At 39.0% G+C, this 13,003-nt stretch overlaps 1 protein-coding gene across 1 annotated transcript; it reads left to right on the top strand.

Moving 5' to 3' along the window:
- Nucleotides 1-1,064: 1,064 nt before the first annotated feature.
- LOC122278624 (uncharacterized mitochondrial protein AtMg00310-like) lies at nucleotides 1,065-1,820 on the top strand. The gene has a single exon (XM_043088804.1). It carries the CDS (start codon nucleotides 1,065-1,067, stop codon nucleotides 1,818-1,820), a length of 756 nt encoding a protein of 251 aa, XP_042944738.1.
- Nucleotides 1,821-13,003: the final 11,183 nt, after the last annotated feature.

Genomic DNA, 13,003 nt, shown 5'->3' with positions numbered 1-13,003 from the left:
TAAAGCAAATGGCTCCTTTAACAACCCCGGGTCCAGATGGTTTTGGGCCTTGTTTCTACCAGAACCACTGGGAGGTGGTTTAAGAGGAGGTATACAAAACTGCCTTGTCTATCTTGAATGGTAATCCTATGGATCTTGCACTCAATTATACTCACATAGCTTTAATTCCTAAGTGTAAAGAGCCAAGAAAAGCTAGTGAGTACAGACCTATAAGTCTGTGTAATGTGCTGTACAAAATAGTGTCCAAAACCATATCCAACAGGCTCAAAAAGACTCTTTCAGTTATAATTTCCCCAACTCAGAGTGCTTTTTTACCAGGCAGATTGATACATGACAACATAATGGTGGCTTATGAGCTGTTGCACTCCATGAAGTCTAGAAAAAAAGGGAGAGTGGGAAGTATGGCCATAAAGTTAGATATGTCAAAGGCATATGACCGTGTGGAGTGGGCATTCTTAGAGGCTATAATGATAAAGTTGGGTTTTCATGTTTCATGGGTGAAGTTGGTGATGAGCTGTGTAACATCTGTTTCATTTTCAGTTCTGATTAATGGGCAACTGGGCTTAAAGTTTTGGCCAAAGAGGGGGTTGAGACAGGGTGACCCCTTGTCACCCTACCTCTTCATCCTTTGTGCTGAAGGCTTGAGCAATCTATTGAACTGTTATGAAGATCAGAAGCTAATAAGAGGGGTGCAAGTGGCACGAGGAAGCACAAGTATCAATCACCTGCTTTTTGCAGATGATTGTATCCTCTTTGGGCGAGCTAAAATAGATGAATGGCATAAAATGCAAGAAGTGTTAAAGAAGTATGAGAGAGCCTCGGGTCAGTTTTTAAACAAAGAGAAGACCTCAATATTCTTCAGCAGTAATACAAAGGAGGAGGATAAAAAGAGGATCAAAGAGGCTGGAAATTCACTAGTTTGTGGTAATTATGAAAAGTATCTTGGCCTCCCTACCATGGTTGGCAGGTCAAGTTTTAATACTTTTAGAATTTTGAAGGAGAGGATATGGAAAAAGATCACAAGCTAGAAGAACAATTTCTTGTCCCAAGCTGGGAAAGAAATCATGATCAAAGCAGTATTACAGGCTATTCCTACATACACTATATCAGTTTTTAAACTCCCAAAGAAGCTGTGTCACGAAATTAATATGTTGTATTCAAGATTCTGGTGGGGTAAACAGCAAGAAGGAAAATGTATTCATTGGAGAAAATGGGAAAAGTTGGGGGAGATGAAAGGGAAAGGAGGCTTAGGCTTTAGGGACCTGGAGATTTTCAATATGGCCCTACTTGCTAAGCAAGGGTGGAGATTTATCAAAAGCCCAAATTCCTTAGCAGCAAGGATTTTCAAAGATAAGTACTACAAGTACTCAAGCTTCCTAGATGCTAGTTTGGGCTCAAAACCCTCGTTAATCTGGAGAAGTATTTGGAATGCTAGGGCCCTTGTGAAAGAAGGAATAAGGTGGAGAGTGGGGGATGGCAGCAAAATAAAAATATGGGGTTCAAAGTGGTTACCAAGTCCTTCATCCTTCTCTATACAGTCACCAGTTTCTGTTTTGCAGGTAGATGCTAAAGTAGAAGAGCTGATTGATAAGCAAAAAGGGGAGTGGAATGAAGAAAGAATTAGAGCCATCTTTATACAAAATGAAGCTGATCAAATTCTGAGTATACCTCTAAGCAGAGGTTTTGCACAAGATAAAGTGATATGGGGCCCCTCTAAAAAGGGAGAGTTTACTGTCAGCAGTGCATACTTCTTGCAGAAAGAGATCTTCAGAATGAGAGATGGTGAATGCTCAAGGGAGGTACAAATGGATGAAAGGTGAAGAAATATATGGGACCTCACAGTCCCGAATGCAACAAAAATCTTTCTATGGAAGGCCAGAAACAACTTACTGCCTACAAAAGATAATCTGTTAAAAAGGAAAGTGGTAGGTGAGAACACTTGCTCTTTCTGCAGTAGGGAGGTAGAAACTACTATGCACGTGCTATGGGAATGCCCAGCTGCAAATGACATATGGACTGAAGAGGGTAGCAGGGTACAAAAATGGAACAAAACTGAGTCTGACTTCCTAATGCTGTGGGAGAGGCTTATGCAGAAGCTGAACCAGGATGAGCTGGAGTTGATGGCAGTGCTGTTTAGAAAGGTGTGGATGAGGAGAAATATGTTTATTTTTGAAAAGAAAATCTTATGCCCAAAAATAGTTATGCGAACAGCTACTGAAACTCTCTTGGAGTTTAAGAAGGTGCAAGCTCTTCAGATCAATGAAAAACAGGTGCAATATGGGGCCAGAGAAGTTTCAAAATGGATAAAACCAGCTCATGGTTGGGTTAAAGTAAATTGGGATGCCTCTTTAAACACTAAAGAAAGTAGAATGGGAGTGGGCATAATTATCAGAGATGATGATGGAGAAGGCTTGGTTGATGTTTGTGATCAAATTAGGCATGTTGAGAGTCCTGTGGTGGCCGAAGTTTATGCTTTAAGGATGGCTTTGGAGTTATGTGCTGAGCTTAATATCCACAATGCAACCTTTGAAGGGGATGCCAAAAATGTCATTAAGGCAGTCCAAAGGGATGAGGAGGACATGTCTACTTTCGGGTCTGTGATTGAAGATGTAAAGTTTTATTTCAATAGGATTGCTGATTGGCATATACAATTTGCTTATAGGGAGTGCAATACAGTGGCACATTCATTAGCCAAAAAAGCTTTGATTTTGGTAGAAAAAACCGTTTGGGTAGAGGATATGCCAGGTTTTATTGGCAGTAGTATAGCTTCTGATAAATCCTGTAATACTGATGTTTCATAAATGAAATGTTGGAGGTTCTGGTTTTCAAAAAAAAAGAGCAAAGCACGGCCTTCCCCTTTTATCACATAGACTAGGCAGTTCCCAACAGAGTGTCACTAGGACAAACTTCTTTTTTCACATAACCCCCTTTTATCGCATAACCCCCTTTTTTTCAAAAAAACAAATAAAAGTTTTATGCACTAGGTTTTTTTTTCACCCCAAGCAAGCATGCATATATTAAAAAAGAATATTACAAGATTATCCAGAAGGATCCTTTCCACTGTCTATAAGCAAAATACTAGAATGAATTATATCTAATAGAATGGTACCAGACAAAGAGTTTGTAGCTGCCCATTACGCAACTGAATGTGCAAGTCGATTTTGTAATCGATCAATCTTGTTATAGCTCCATCCAAGGTGGGATTTCAAAGAATCTTCAATGTCATCTAAGATGGTGGATATTTGCCAAACCACTTCCGCTTTAGAGATAGAAGAAATAACCAACTGGGAGTCTCGAACTAGAGAGGCAGATGGAGAGTTGATAGATTCTACCATTTTGAAAGCAAATTTTGCCGCAAGAGCTTGTACCAACACCGAGATAGTAGTGGGGTTTTCCTCATTCTAGATTTGAATGACTTCCCTTTTTGAGTTTCTACTAACTGTCGAGACCAAAGAGAATGAGTTTCTAGCCGCTTCATCAAATGATATACAAATTTGGTTTGTAGAATGATTTTGCCATTTTTCCCCCATTTTGGTGCTAATCTTTTCTTCCCAGGCCTGTAGATTTTCTTCATAAGAGAAATTTAGCTATTGTGATATCTTTTTGGGGGATAGCTCTTTTTTATTGTGAACCGAGTCATTTCGAAGCCTCCATATAAAATCTAAAATCAGGCCAGAAAAAACTTTGAAATGATGTTCTTCCCGTGAAGTTAGGCCCAGTTTTTGCATGGGGTTTAAAATGAAATGAAGCCAATCCTTCATTGAGGTTAGGCCCAAGGAAGTGAGTTTCAGTGGCCATTTGCTCTAACTCCATAATATTCTAGATATAGAGCATTCTATAAAAAGATGAAGTAGAGTCTCCTCTATTTCATCACAAAGAGGGCAATTTATGGAGGTTAAGTTTGGGATGAAACGTTGAATGTGCTCTCTTGTAGGTAGAATATCCCAAAAAAATTTCCATAAGAGGAGTTTGTGTCGATCGTGGATTCTGAGGTTCTAGATTTTTCTCCATTGGATATCAGGAGTTACTTCCCTAAAAGGAAGAGCAAGATTGGAAGCAAGGTGGTGGACAGTTTTAACAGAGAAAATTCTATTTTGTGTTTTAGTCCAGATAAGACTATCCGAGCCTTGATTGGAAAGAGGTAAAGGGATTTTTAGGATTTCGTTAATGCTATCATGTTGAAAGAGAGAAGTTAAGATAGGAATATTCCAGAATCCAATGGCCTGAATAATCACCTCTAAGACTTTGAGAGTAGTCGAGATATCCGATGAGGGATCGAGGGGAGTAGGCTTGAAATCTTCCAAAGTCAGAATCCAGAGATCGAGCCAAACTCTAACAGACAAGTCATTTGTAATTTTGAAACTCATACCTTTTTCCAACAAAGGTCTAGTCTTGAGTAATCCCTTCCAGAAAGGTGAATCCATAACCTTTGGGGCCGTTTTTTCAAAGACACTTGATTTCAGATATTTTTTTATAAAAGCTTTTGCCAAATACTGATATTTGTTTTGCACATTTCTCATCCTGTCTTTGCTAGCAGAGCTACATTCATATTTTCCATCAGACGTAAACCCAAGCCTCCTTCTTTTTTTTTGGTTGACATATGGTTTTCCAAGATTTCAGGTAGAGTTTATGCTTTTGATCTTCTGATTTTCCCCCTTCAAAAATTTCTGAAGTTAGCATTCAGTGTCTTATAAATGGATTTTGGAAGCATGTGAATTGGCATTTGGTATATGGGGATGACGCTTACTACTGATCTGATGAGCATAGTTCTACTTGCTTGAGAGAGCATTTTTTATTATTTCTGGTCTTCTAGTCTTTTATTTATTTTCCCTAGCAATTCCTTGTAGTCCTCTCTTTTGGATTGACCAAACGTTGTCAGCATTCCCAGATATTTCATTTTTTAGGTTGATTCTTTGTATGGCAGATTCGCCGAGACTAACCTTCTGGTTGCTTGACTTGTACTTTGGGTAATGAATATGGAGGACTTACTTTAAATTATTCATTGACCAGACCAAGCTTGATATTTCTTTAAGACATCATCAATAGCCTGGATCGACTATGCTTTTGATTTTCCAAAGATAATTAAATCATCTGCAAAAAGAAGATGAGAAACGGGAGGGCAATCTCTACTGAGTTTAATACCTTCTAGGTTCCTTAATATTTCTGATCTCGCCAATAGTCTTGAGAGAACCTCCATGCACAGTATGAAGAGAAAATGTAAAATTGGGTCACCTTGTCGGAGTCCTCTTTGTGTTTTAAAGAAACCTTTTGGGAATCCATTGATGAGAATTGAGAATGTAACCGTCGAGATGCATTCTTTGATGAGATTTATCCAAGTCAAACTGAAACCCAAAGCTTTCATTACCGCAAAAAGAAAGTTCCATTCCATATAGTCAGAAGCTTTTTTCATATCTAGTTTTAACGCCATCTGGCCTTTTTTCCCTTTATGGTGTTTTAGATGATGAAACATCTCTTGAGCTATTATGGAATATTTCTTTATATTACGACCAGGAAAGAAGGCTGTTTGGAAAGGGGATATGATGCTTGGGAGAGATTTCTGTAAACTGTTTGTAAGGATTTTTGTGATGACTTTGTATATGACATTAGTCAGACTTATGGGTCTGCAATGTTGAGGAGAGATTGGGCTTGCAATTTTTGGAATGAGAGCTATGTGGGTATGATTTATCTGTTTCAGTAGTTTCCCGCTTCTAAATAAATTTTGCACCGCTGCCACCACATCTATTTTGATGATATGCTAGTAATGTTTGTAAAAAATGGTTGTCATCCCATCTGGACCTGGAGCTTTATTGTTTGGGATTTGGTTTAAGGCTCCATGAATTTCAGTTTCTAAAGGCAAAGCTGTTAGATATTCATTTTCTTCATTTGAAATCTGACTTTCAAAAATATTTTCGAGTTGCTCTAGGAAGTTTGGATTCGTGCAAGTAGGGGTGCTATTATTAGCCACCAAGGTTTCAGACAAAATGATAGTATCCGAACTAAACTTATTTATAAAGGCCCTAAGACTTCTGATTGCTTAGTTCTTCCTCTGCTATCTTCCATCTGTCTATTTTCTTTAGTTATTCACTAGTTTTAGTTATTCACTAGAACAATTATGATATGGAAGTTGATCTGAGATTCAGTTAGGCACCATTCCTGTTTTAGCAGGGGAAGTTAGCTCAGAAAGGTTCAATGGTCACTTACGTAAATATGTGAATCAACAATCCGTCAGTGAGTGACCCATGGGTATGGGGCACGAACGATCTCACACTGGTTCGTACTCCCTCATTCAGGGGGTTCGGGGGAAGGATCCCCCTGAAACTAGTTGATTAAGAAATATAACTAAATGACAGGAAAAGCTGCTATAAATATGTCCTTGGTTCCCAAAGACCTTTCAAAGGTTTTGTGATATCGATCTCCACTTTAATCCTTATAAATTTCTTGCAAGCCAAACCAAATAAAGGGTCCACATCTACTCCAAGAAAAGTACCAAGAGTAGTCCTTATCTTGGAAGCAATTTTTTCGGTCATGTGGTTTCTGGTTAGGCGATGTATTTGGACATGAAACGGTGATGTAGTTAGACTAATCTCTTTCCATGTAGATTTTGCAGGGCAGTTTTTGAGGATGAGGATATGTCCTTTGAAATTCCAAGGGGTTTGATTCAAGATTCTCTTTTTGTCACTAGCATTTTGAAAAGTAAAGAGAAACAGATTGGCATCTAGGTCTTCAATGTGGAACTTACTGAGGAAACTCCAAGCAGCTCTGAATGGGCATGTAGAGAAATTCTATTTAGAGGGCGAGAAGCCACTATCCTTCCAATGAGTGCTGACTCAGGTTCCCCTTCTGTTGGATCCTCTTCAGGGGTTAAGTTTAAACCTTCCCAAGAAAGAGCTTCTGTCTGGTGGATTAAATCTTCCATATCCATGGCGGAATGAGAGATTAGAGTGGGAGAGTGCAGAATTTCACTACTGAGAGTTGCAGAGAGAACTCTATTCTGGAGAGAAAGAGCGGGTTAACTTTTCTCTCGTTCTCCTTTAACATTTTATGCACTAGTTATGTCCATGGATGAATTGCTCATCTTTTTCCACAATAATTTGAGTAATAATTTTTTCTTTAAAGACTTGATAGAGTAGATCCGGGTTGAAGTGTTTGCCTTTTCCCACAATGATAGAACACTTGACTTTTTCTATAATGATAAACTTTTATGCTTGGCAAGAGCATATCTTTTCCTTTTTAGTATTTGATTCAACTAGTATTAGTCAATTCAAGGTATTGACTCCCCCTTTCTATGAGCATCTTTTTATCTATTTTTTTTCATAAAAAATTGGGAGGTAAGTTTAGTTTCCTCACAGTGCATAGAGAAGTACCTTTGTTTGTAGTTCCGAGGTTAGCACTCCCAAAGTGAGAAGCATACTAGAAAAAAAAATTGCCTCAATCCAAACAATGGCTGATATTGTGAGGATACAAGCTCAAAGACTTAGCATACCCATAAAGCTTGCACCTTGCTCAATGTTGTTTCCATTAAATCTGTGAGAAAACAAGCAAATTAATTAAAATAAAAATATTTATTTATATACATATATTAAACAACATTAATGCATATCATACGCACCGATGGCTTTTCTTAAAAATGCAAACCTTAAACATTATTGATCTGTTTAATAAAGGTCCTTTTTAACTAGTCTCCTCTCTTTTCTCTCAACTGAGAACTGAGGTGGTGTTTGAAAATCTCCTTACCATATACGGGTAGAAGGCAAGAGTGTTTTGGTGGTGCTATTATGGAGAATTTACAAGCCTTATTATGGGGAAATTTCAAATTGAGTGAAGAGGAAAATACAGCAATCACGTTGGAGAATGAGGCGATATGGGAGGTTCAAAGGAAGGAGGAGCTCTGTCTTATTGGGAAAATCTGGATGGATAGATCTATTGGAAAGAATATTATTGAAACTACTATGGCCAAGATTTGGAGGCTGAGTAAACAAGCAAAATTTACATAAGTTGGCTGAAATGTTTTCATTATCTCTTTTGCCAATCATGCTGATCATGGTCGTGTAATTGAGGGACGTCCGTGGCTATTTGATAATCATATCTTTGTGATTGAATTATTTGATAGGTTTACACAATCGAGTTCTATGAAGTTTGATTCGGCAGCAATGTGGGTGCAACTCCATAACATGCCTTTGGTGGGAATGAATAAAGAATGTGGTGGAAGGATCGGAAGTTCGTTGGGAGAGGTAGAATATGTGGATGTGGAGGAAGATAACGTAGCATGGGGAAGCTTCTTGCGGCTTAGAGTCAGACTGGATTGTTTAAACCTTTAGCGAGAGACAGAACTACAATGCTAAATGGTATGAAATATTGGATTCCAATCCAATATGAGAAATTGCTTTGGTTCTGTTTTGACTGTGGGAGAATTTTGCATGAGAATGGTGTTTGTGGGGTGGTGAAACAAGAAGACAATGTTCCTGCTCAATTTGGAACGTGGCTGCGTGCAGAGGCAGATGGTAGACGACTACGTGGGGGGGCTATGAGGGAGGCCCAGTAGATCAGAAAAACAGGTGGCTGAGGGTGGTAGCACGGTGGATGAGGGAGGCTCAACTCACTGTAACAGCAAGAGTACTGGTGTGGGTGACATTCAAGAGGACATTGAAGATGGAGTTAATAGCAGACATACGTTAAACACTGAAGGTGGAGAGAATCAAGTAAGGGTAACGAATATAAGGGATGAGGCAAATGATGACATTCAAACTGTTGTAACAGCTATGGGGGGAGCAAATGGTGAGCCTATCATTGCAACTGATGACATTGCAACTGGGCCATTCATTGTAACTAGACCAAACCTACATGATCCAGGTACACCAACTGGGCCTATCATTCATGATCTAGTTCTTTCTCATTCTCGGATCCATTCATCTAGAACTGCAGTGCCAGTTATACACAACACAAGATCATGGAAAAAATGTGCTTGTGTACAAGGTACTCAGTTTATACCTAGTGTTGAATTACCAAGTAGGAAGAGAAGTAGTGGGGGTATTCTAAATGGTGATCATATGAAAAAACAGAAACTTAAGGGTAAAGAGAAGGTGGGAGAGGAACATGTTGTCTCACAAAATGAATTGGCAGTGGCTGTTACACAACCCTGCCAGGACCAGTGATTCTCTTAAGTTGGAATTCACCTGGGCTTGGGAACCCACGTGGATTCAGAGCTCTTCTTGACTTGGTCAGAAGAGAAGTTCCTGAGGTTCTTTTTTTGCAAGAAACAAGACTACATGCAAAGGAAATAGAGAGATTGAAGTATAGATTGGGATATGAAAATTGTTTGGCTGTAAGCAGTGATGGTAGAAGGGGTGGTATTGCTTTATTGTGGAGGAAGGATGTGGACATTACAGTTCAAAGTTTTTCAAGATCACACATTCATGCACGGGTTAAGGATGTTGATTTAGCAAATGAAGAATGGTACCTCACTGGTATATATGGCAATCCTGAGGCCTCGAAAATACATGAAACATGGGCTCTAATCAGAGCTTTGAAAGTGGTTTCTTCTCAAGCATGGGTAGTGTTAGGGGATTTCAATGAAATCTTGGGATGTCATGAGAAGTCTGTGGGCTTACAGAGGGTAGAAAGGCAGATGAAGGATTTTAGGGATGTTTTGGATGATTATGAGTTAAGGGATCTTGGTTATGTTGGCCCCCCTTTCACTTGGTGTAACAAAAGGGAACCTACATTTACTATCAGTGAGAGGTTGGATAGCGTCCTCTCAAATCATAGGTGGGGCTTATATTATCCTATGGCTCGAGTCCAACATGGTGCAGCTGCATACTCAGATCATTTGCCTATTATTCTTAGAACTCATGAGGTACAGTTCCAAGGGAGAAGCAAGAGACCTTATAGGTTCGAGGCTATGTGGGTGGACTCACCTGATTGCAAGAATGTTATAGAGAATGCCTAGTATGAGGGACAAGCTGCTGATGGTTGCAGTGCAATGATGACAAAGATCAAATGTTGTGGTGAAAAGCTTACTTTCTAGAACAAGTCAAAGTTTTGGCATGTGAGGCAAGGATTAGATAAAGTAAGATCAAAATTGAAGTGGTTGCAGTCTAGTGATTCCTATTTTCAAAAAAGGGATGAACATAGGAAGGCAAGAGTAGAAATGCAAGTTTGGATGGAGAGAGAGGAAATCATGTGGAGACAAAGGTCTAAATCCTTATGGCTAAAAGAAGGGGATTCAAACACCAGGTTTTTCCACAATAGGGCTTCTGAGAGAAGGAAGAAAAACTGGATAAAGGGACTAAGAGGGGAGAATGGAGGTTGGAAATTTAATGAGGAAAGGGATAATTTGATTCTTGAGTACCTTAGTACTTTGTTTAAGTCCTCAGTTGAGGAAGGACAGATGGATTTCTTAGATGGAATAACGGGAAGGGTCAATGCTGAAATGAATGAGAATTTGGTGAAGGAATTCAAGGAAGAGGAAGTGGTTATGGCTCTACATCAAATGGATCCCAATAAAGCTCCAGGTCTTGATGGTATGGCACCTCTCTTTTATCAAAAATACTGGTCTGTTATTGGCAAGGATGTCACTCGAGCAGTTCTGCTGGCTCTCAATCAAGGTCAGTTTCCTAATGATTTAAATCATACATACATTACCTTGATTCCAAAGAAAAAACAGGCTGAGAGGATTACAGATTACATGCCTATTAGCTTATGTAATGTCCTTTATAAATTGATCTCAAAGGTTTTAGCTAATAGGCTTAAAGAGATATTGCCAACTATTATTTCCAAGTCACAATTTGCTTTTGTTCCTGGTAGATTGATAACAGATAATATACTTGTTGCTTATGAGTTGGTGCATTTCATGAGACAGAAAAGAAGTGGAAGGAAAGGCTTTATGTCATTAAAGCTTGATATAAGTAAAGCTTATGATAGGGTGAAATGGAGTTTCTTAGAAGTTGTGATGGAGAGAATAGGGTTTCATGAGAAGTGGATTAAGTTGGTTATGGGGTGTGTTAAGTCTGTTTCTTTTTGCATATGGGTGAATGGTGAACCAAAAGGCCATTTGGTTCCAACTCGAGGGATTAGGCAAGGAGATCCATTATCTCCTTACTTGTTCCTTCTATGTACTAAGGGGTTAATCACTCTCCTGCAGCAGGTTGAAACATCAAAATAGATTGAAGGCTTGAAGATTTGTCCTGGTGCTCCCAAGTTGAACCATATTATGTTTGCAGATGATTGTTTGCTATTTTGCAAGGCAAATGTACAGACTTGTTTGAATATACAACATTTACTTGGCATTTATGAAAGGGCATCTGGTTAGAAGGTCAATACAGAAAAGACCTCGATGATTTTTAGCAAAAATGTTAATCCATAATCAGCAGGAGATTATAGACTTATGGGGAGCTCAACAATTTCAACAATATGACAAATACCTTGGCCTACCTCCTATGGTTGGAAGAGGGAAGAAGCAAACTTTCTCAGAACTTAAACATAAGGTTTGGCATAAACTGAAGGGGTGGAAAGAGAAGTTATTATCCCAGGGAGGTAAGGAAGTGCTGCTAAAGGCTGTTGTAATGGCCATCCCTACTTATACCATGAGCCGTTTCAAGTTACCATCTACTCTTTGTAGTGAGTTGGAACAGTTAATGGCAAATTTTTGGTGGGGCCAGAAGTAGGAGGAACAAAAAATTAGATGGGTAGGATGGAAGAGAATGTGTAAGACAAAGGTGTTAGGAGGGCTGGGTTTTAAAGACTTGAAAATTTTTAACCAAGCTCTTCTTGCAAAACAAGCTTGGAGGATTATGACAGATGAGACTACACTTTTGCATAAGTTGTATAAAGCAAGATATTTCCCTTCCTCTAATTTTAATAACTCAAGGCTGGGATCTACACCTTCATACATTTGGAGGGGTATATGGGAATCAAAAGATGACATGCTGAGGGGTTGCAGATGGAGAGTTGGGGATGGTAAGTCAATAAAGGTTTGGACAGATCATTGGATACCTGGATACAGAGTGTTGCGACATTCGATACAAGAAAATATTGATGAGACACTTATGGTTGAAGACCTTATTGATGAGAACACAAGATGGTGGAATATAGAAAAGGTGAGAAGGCTGTTACCACTTGCTGCAACAGAATCTGTGTTGAAAATTTTGATCAGTATTAAGGTGAGGCCTGATTGAATTATATGGGATCATGAGAAGGATGGGGTGTTTAGTGTTAAAAGTGCATATGACTACTTTCAGAAGTTAGACAGACAAGAGGGGGAGTGTTCAAATGCTAATAATTATAGCAAGTTCTGGACAAAGTTATGGAAGTTGAAACGACCTAATAAAATAAAGATCTTTACTTGGAGAGCTTGCAAGAATGGACTCCTAACCCGTGCCAATCTTAAGGGGAGGTTTATAATTAATGAAGCTCAGTGTGTGTGGTGCAATAATGAGGAAGATGTGGGGCATGCACTATGTTATTGTCCAATGGTAATTCAGTTATGGCACAAGCACTTTCGGGGTTTATTGAATACTAATGTGCAGAAGGATGTCATATAGATTGCAATGGAGGTCATGGAAAAGGGAAGGCTTGGTGATCTTGAAAATTTTTTTCTTATAGCATGGGGCATGTGGTATAGGAGAAACCAGCAAATGTTTGAACACAAAACTATACAACCTGATATGGCTATTGATAAAGCTTTATCTATTGCAGCTGAATATAAAGAGGTCAGAGATGTGAGGCATCCGAGGAAAACACAATGCTCTTGTTAGCAACCTCCATCTTCAGGTGCTTTGAAGCTCAATGTGGATGGGGCAATTTTTGAAGATCAGGATAGAGCAGGTGTAGGAATGCTGTTGAGGAATGATAGAGGAGTGGTCTTGTTTTCTGCAAGCAAAAAGGAAAATGGGGTGACTGATCCTATGGAGGTGGAGTTGTTAGCAATACTGAGAGGTCTAAAACTATGCATTCCAATGGGCATTCTAGACTTGGTTATTGAAAGTGACTCTTTAATGTTGGTAGA

This window comes from Carya illinoinensis, chromosome 10 (assembly GCF_018687715.1).
Source record: "Carya illinoinensis cultivar Pawnee chromosome 10, C.illinoinensisPawnee_v1, whole genome shotgun sequence".
Taxonomy (NCBI): Eukaryota; Viridiplantae; Streptophyta; class Magnoliopsida; order Fagales; family Juglandaceae; genus Carya; species Carya illinoinensis.
This window is presented reverse-complemented; position numbering and strand designations above follow the sequence as displayed.

Bases quoted from the DNA above. Each gene is read 5' to 3' on its own strand.
- LOC122278624 (XM_043088804.1), top strand. From the start codon at position 1,065: ATGATCAAAGCAGTATTACAGGCTATTCCTACATACACTATATCAGTT.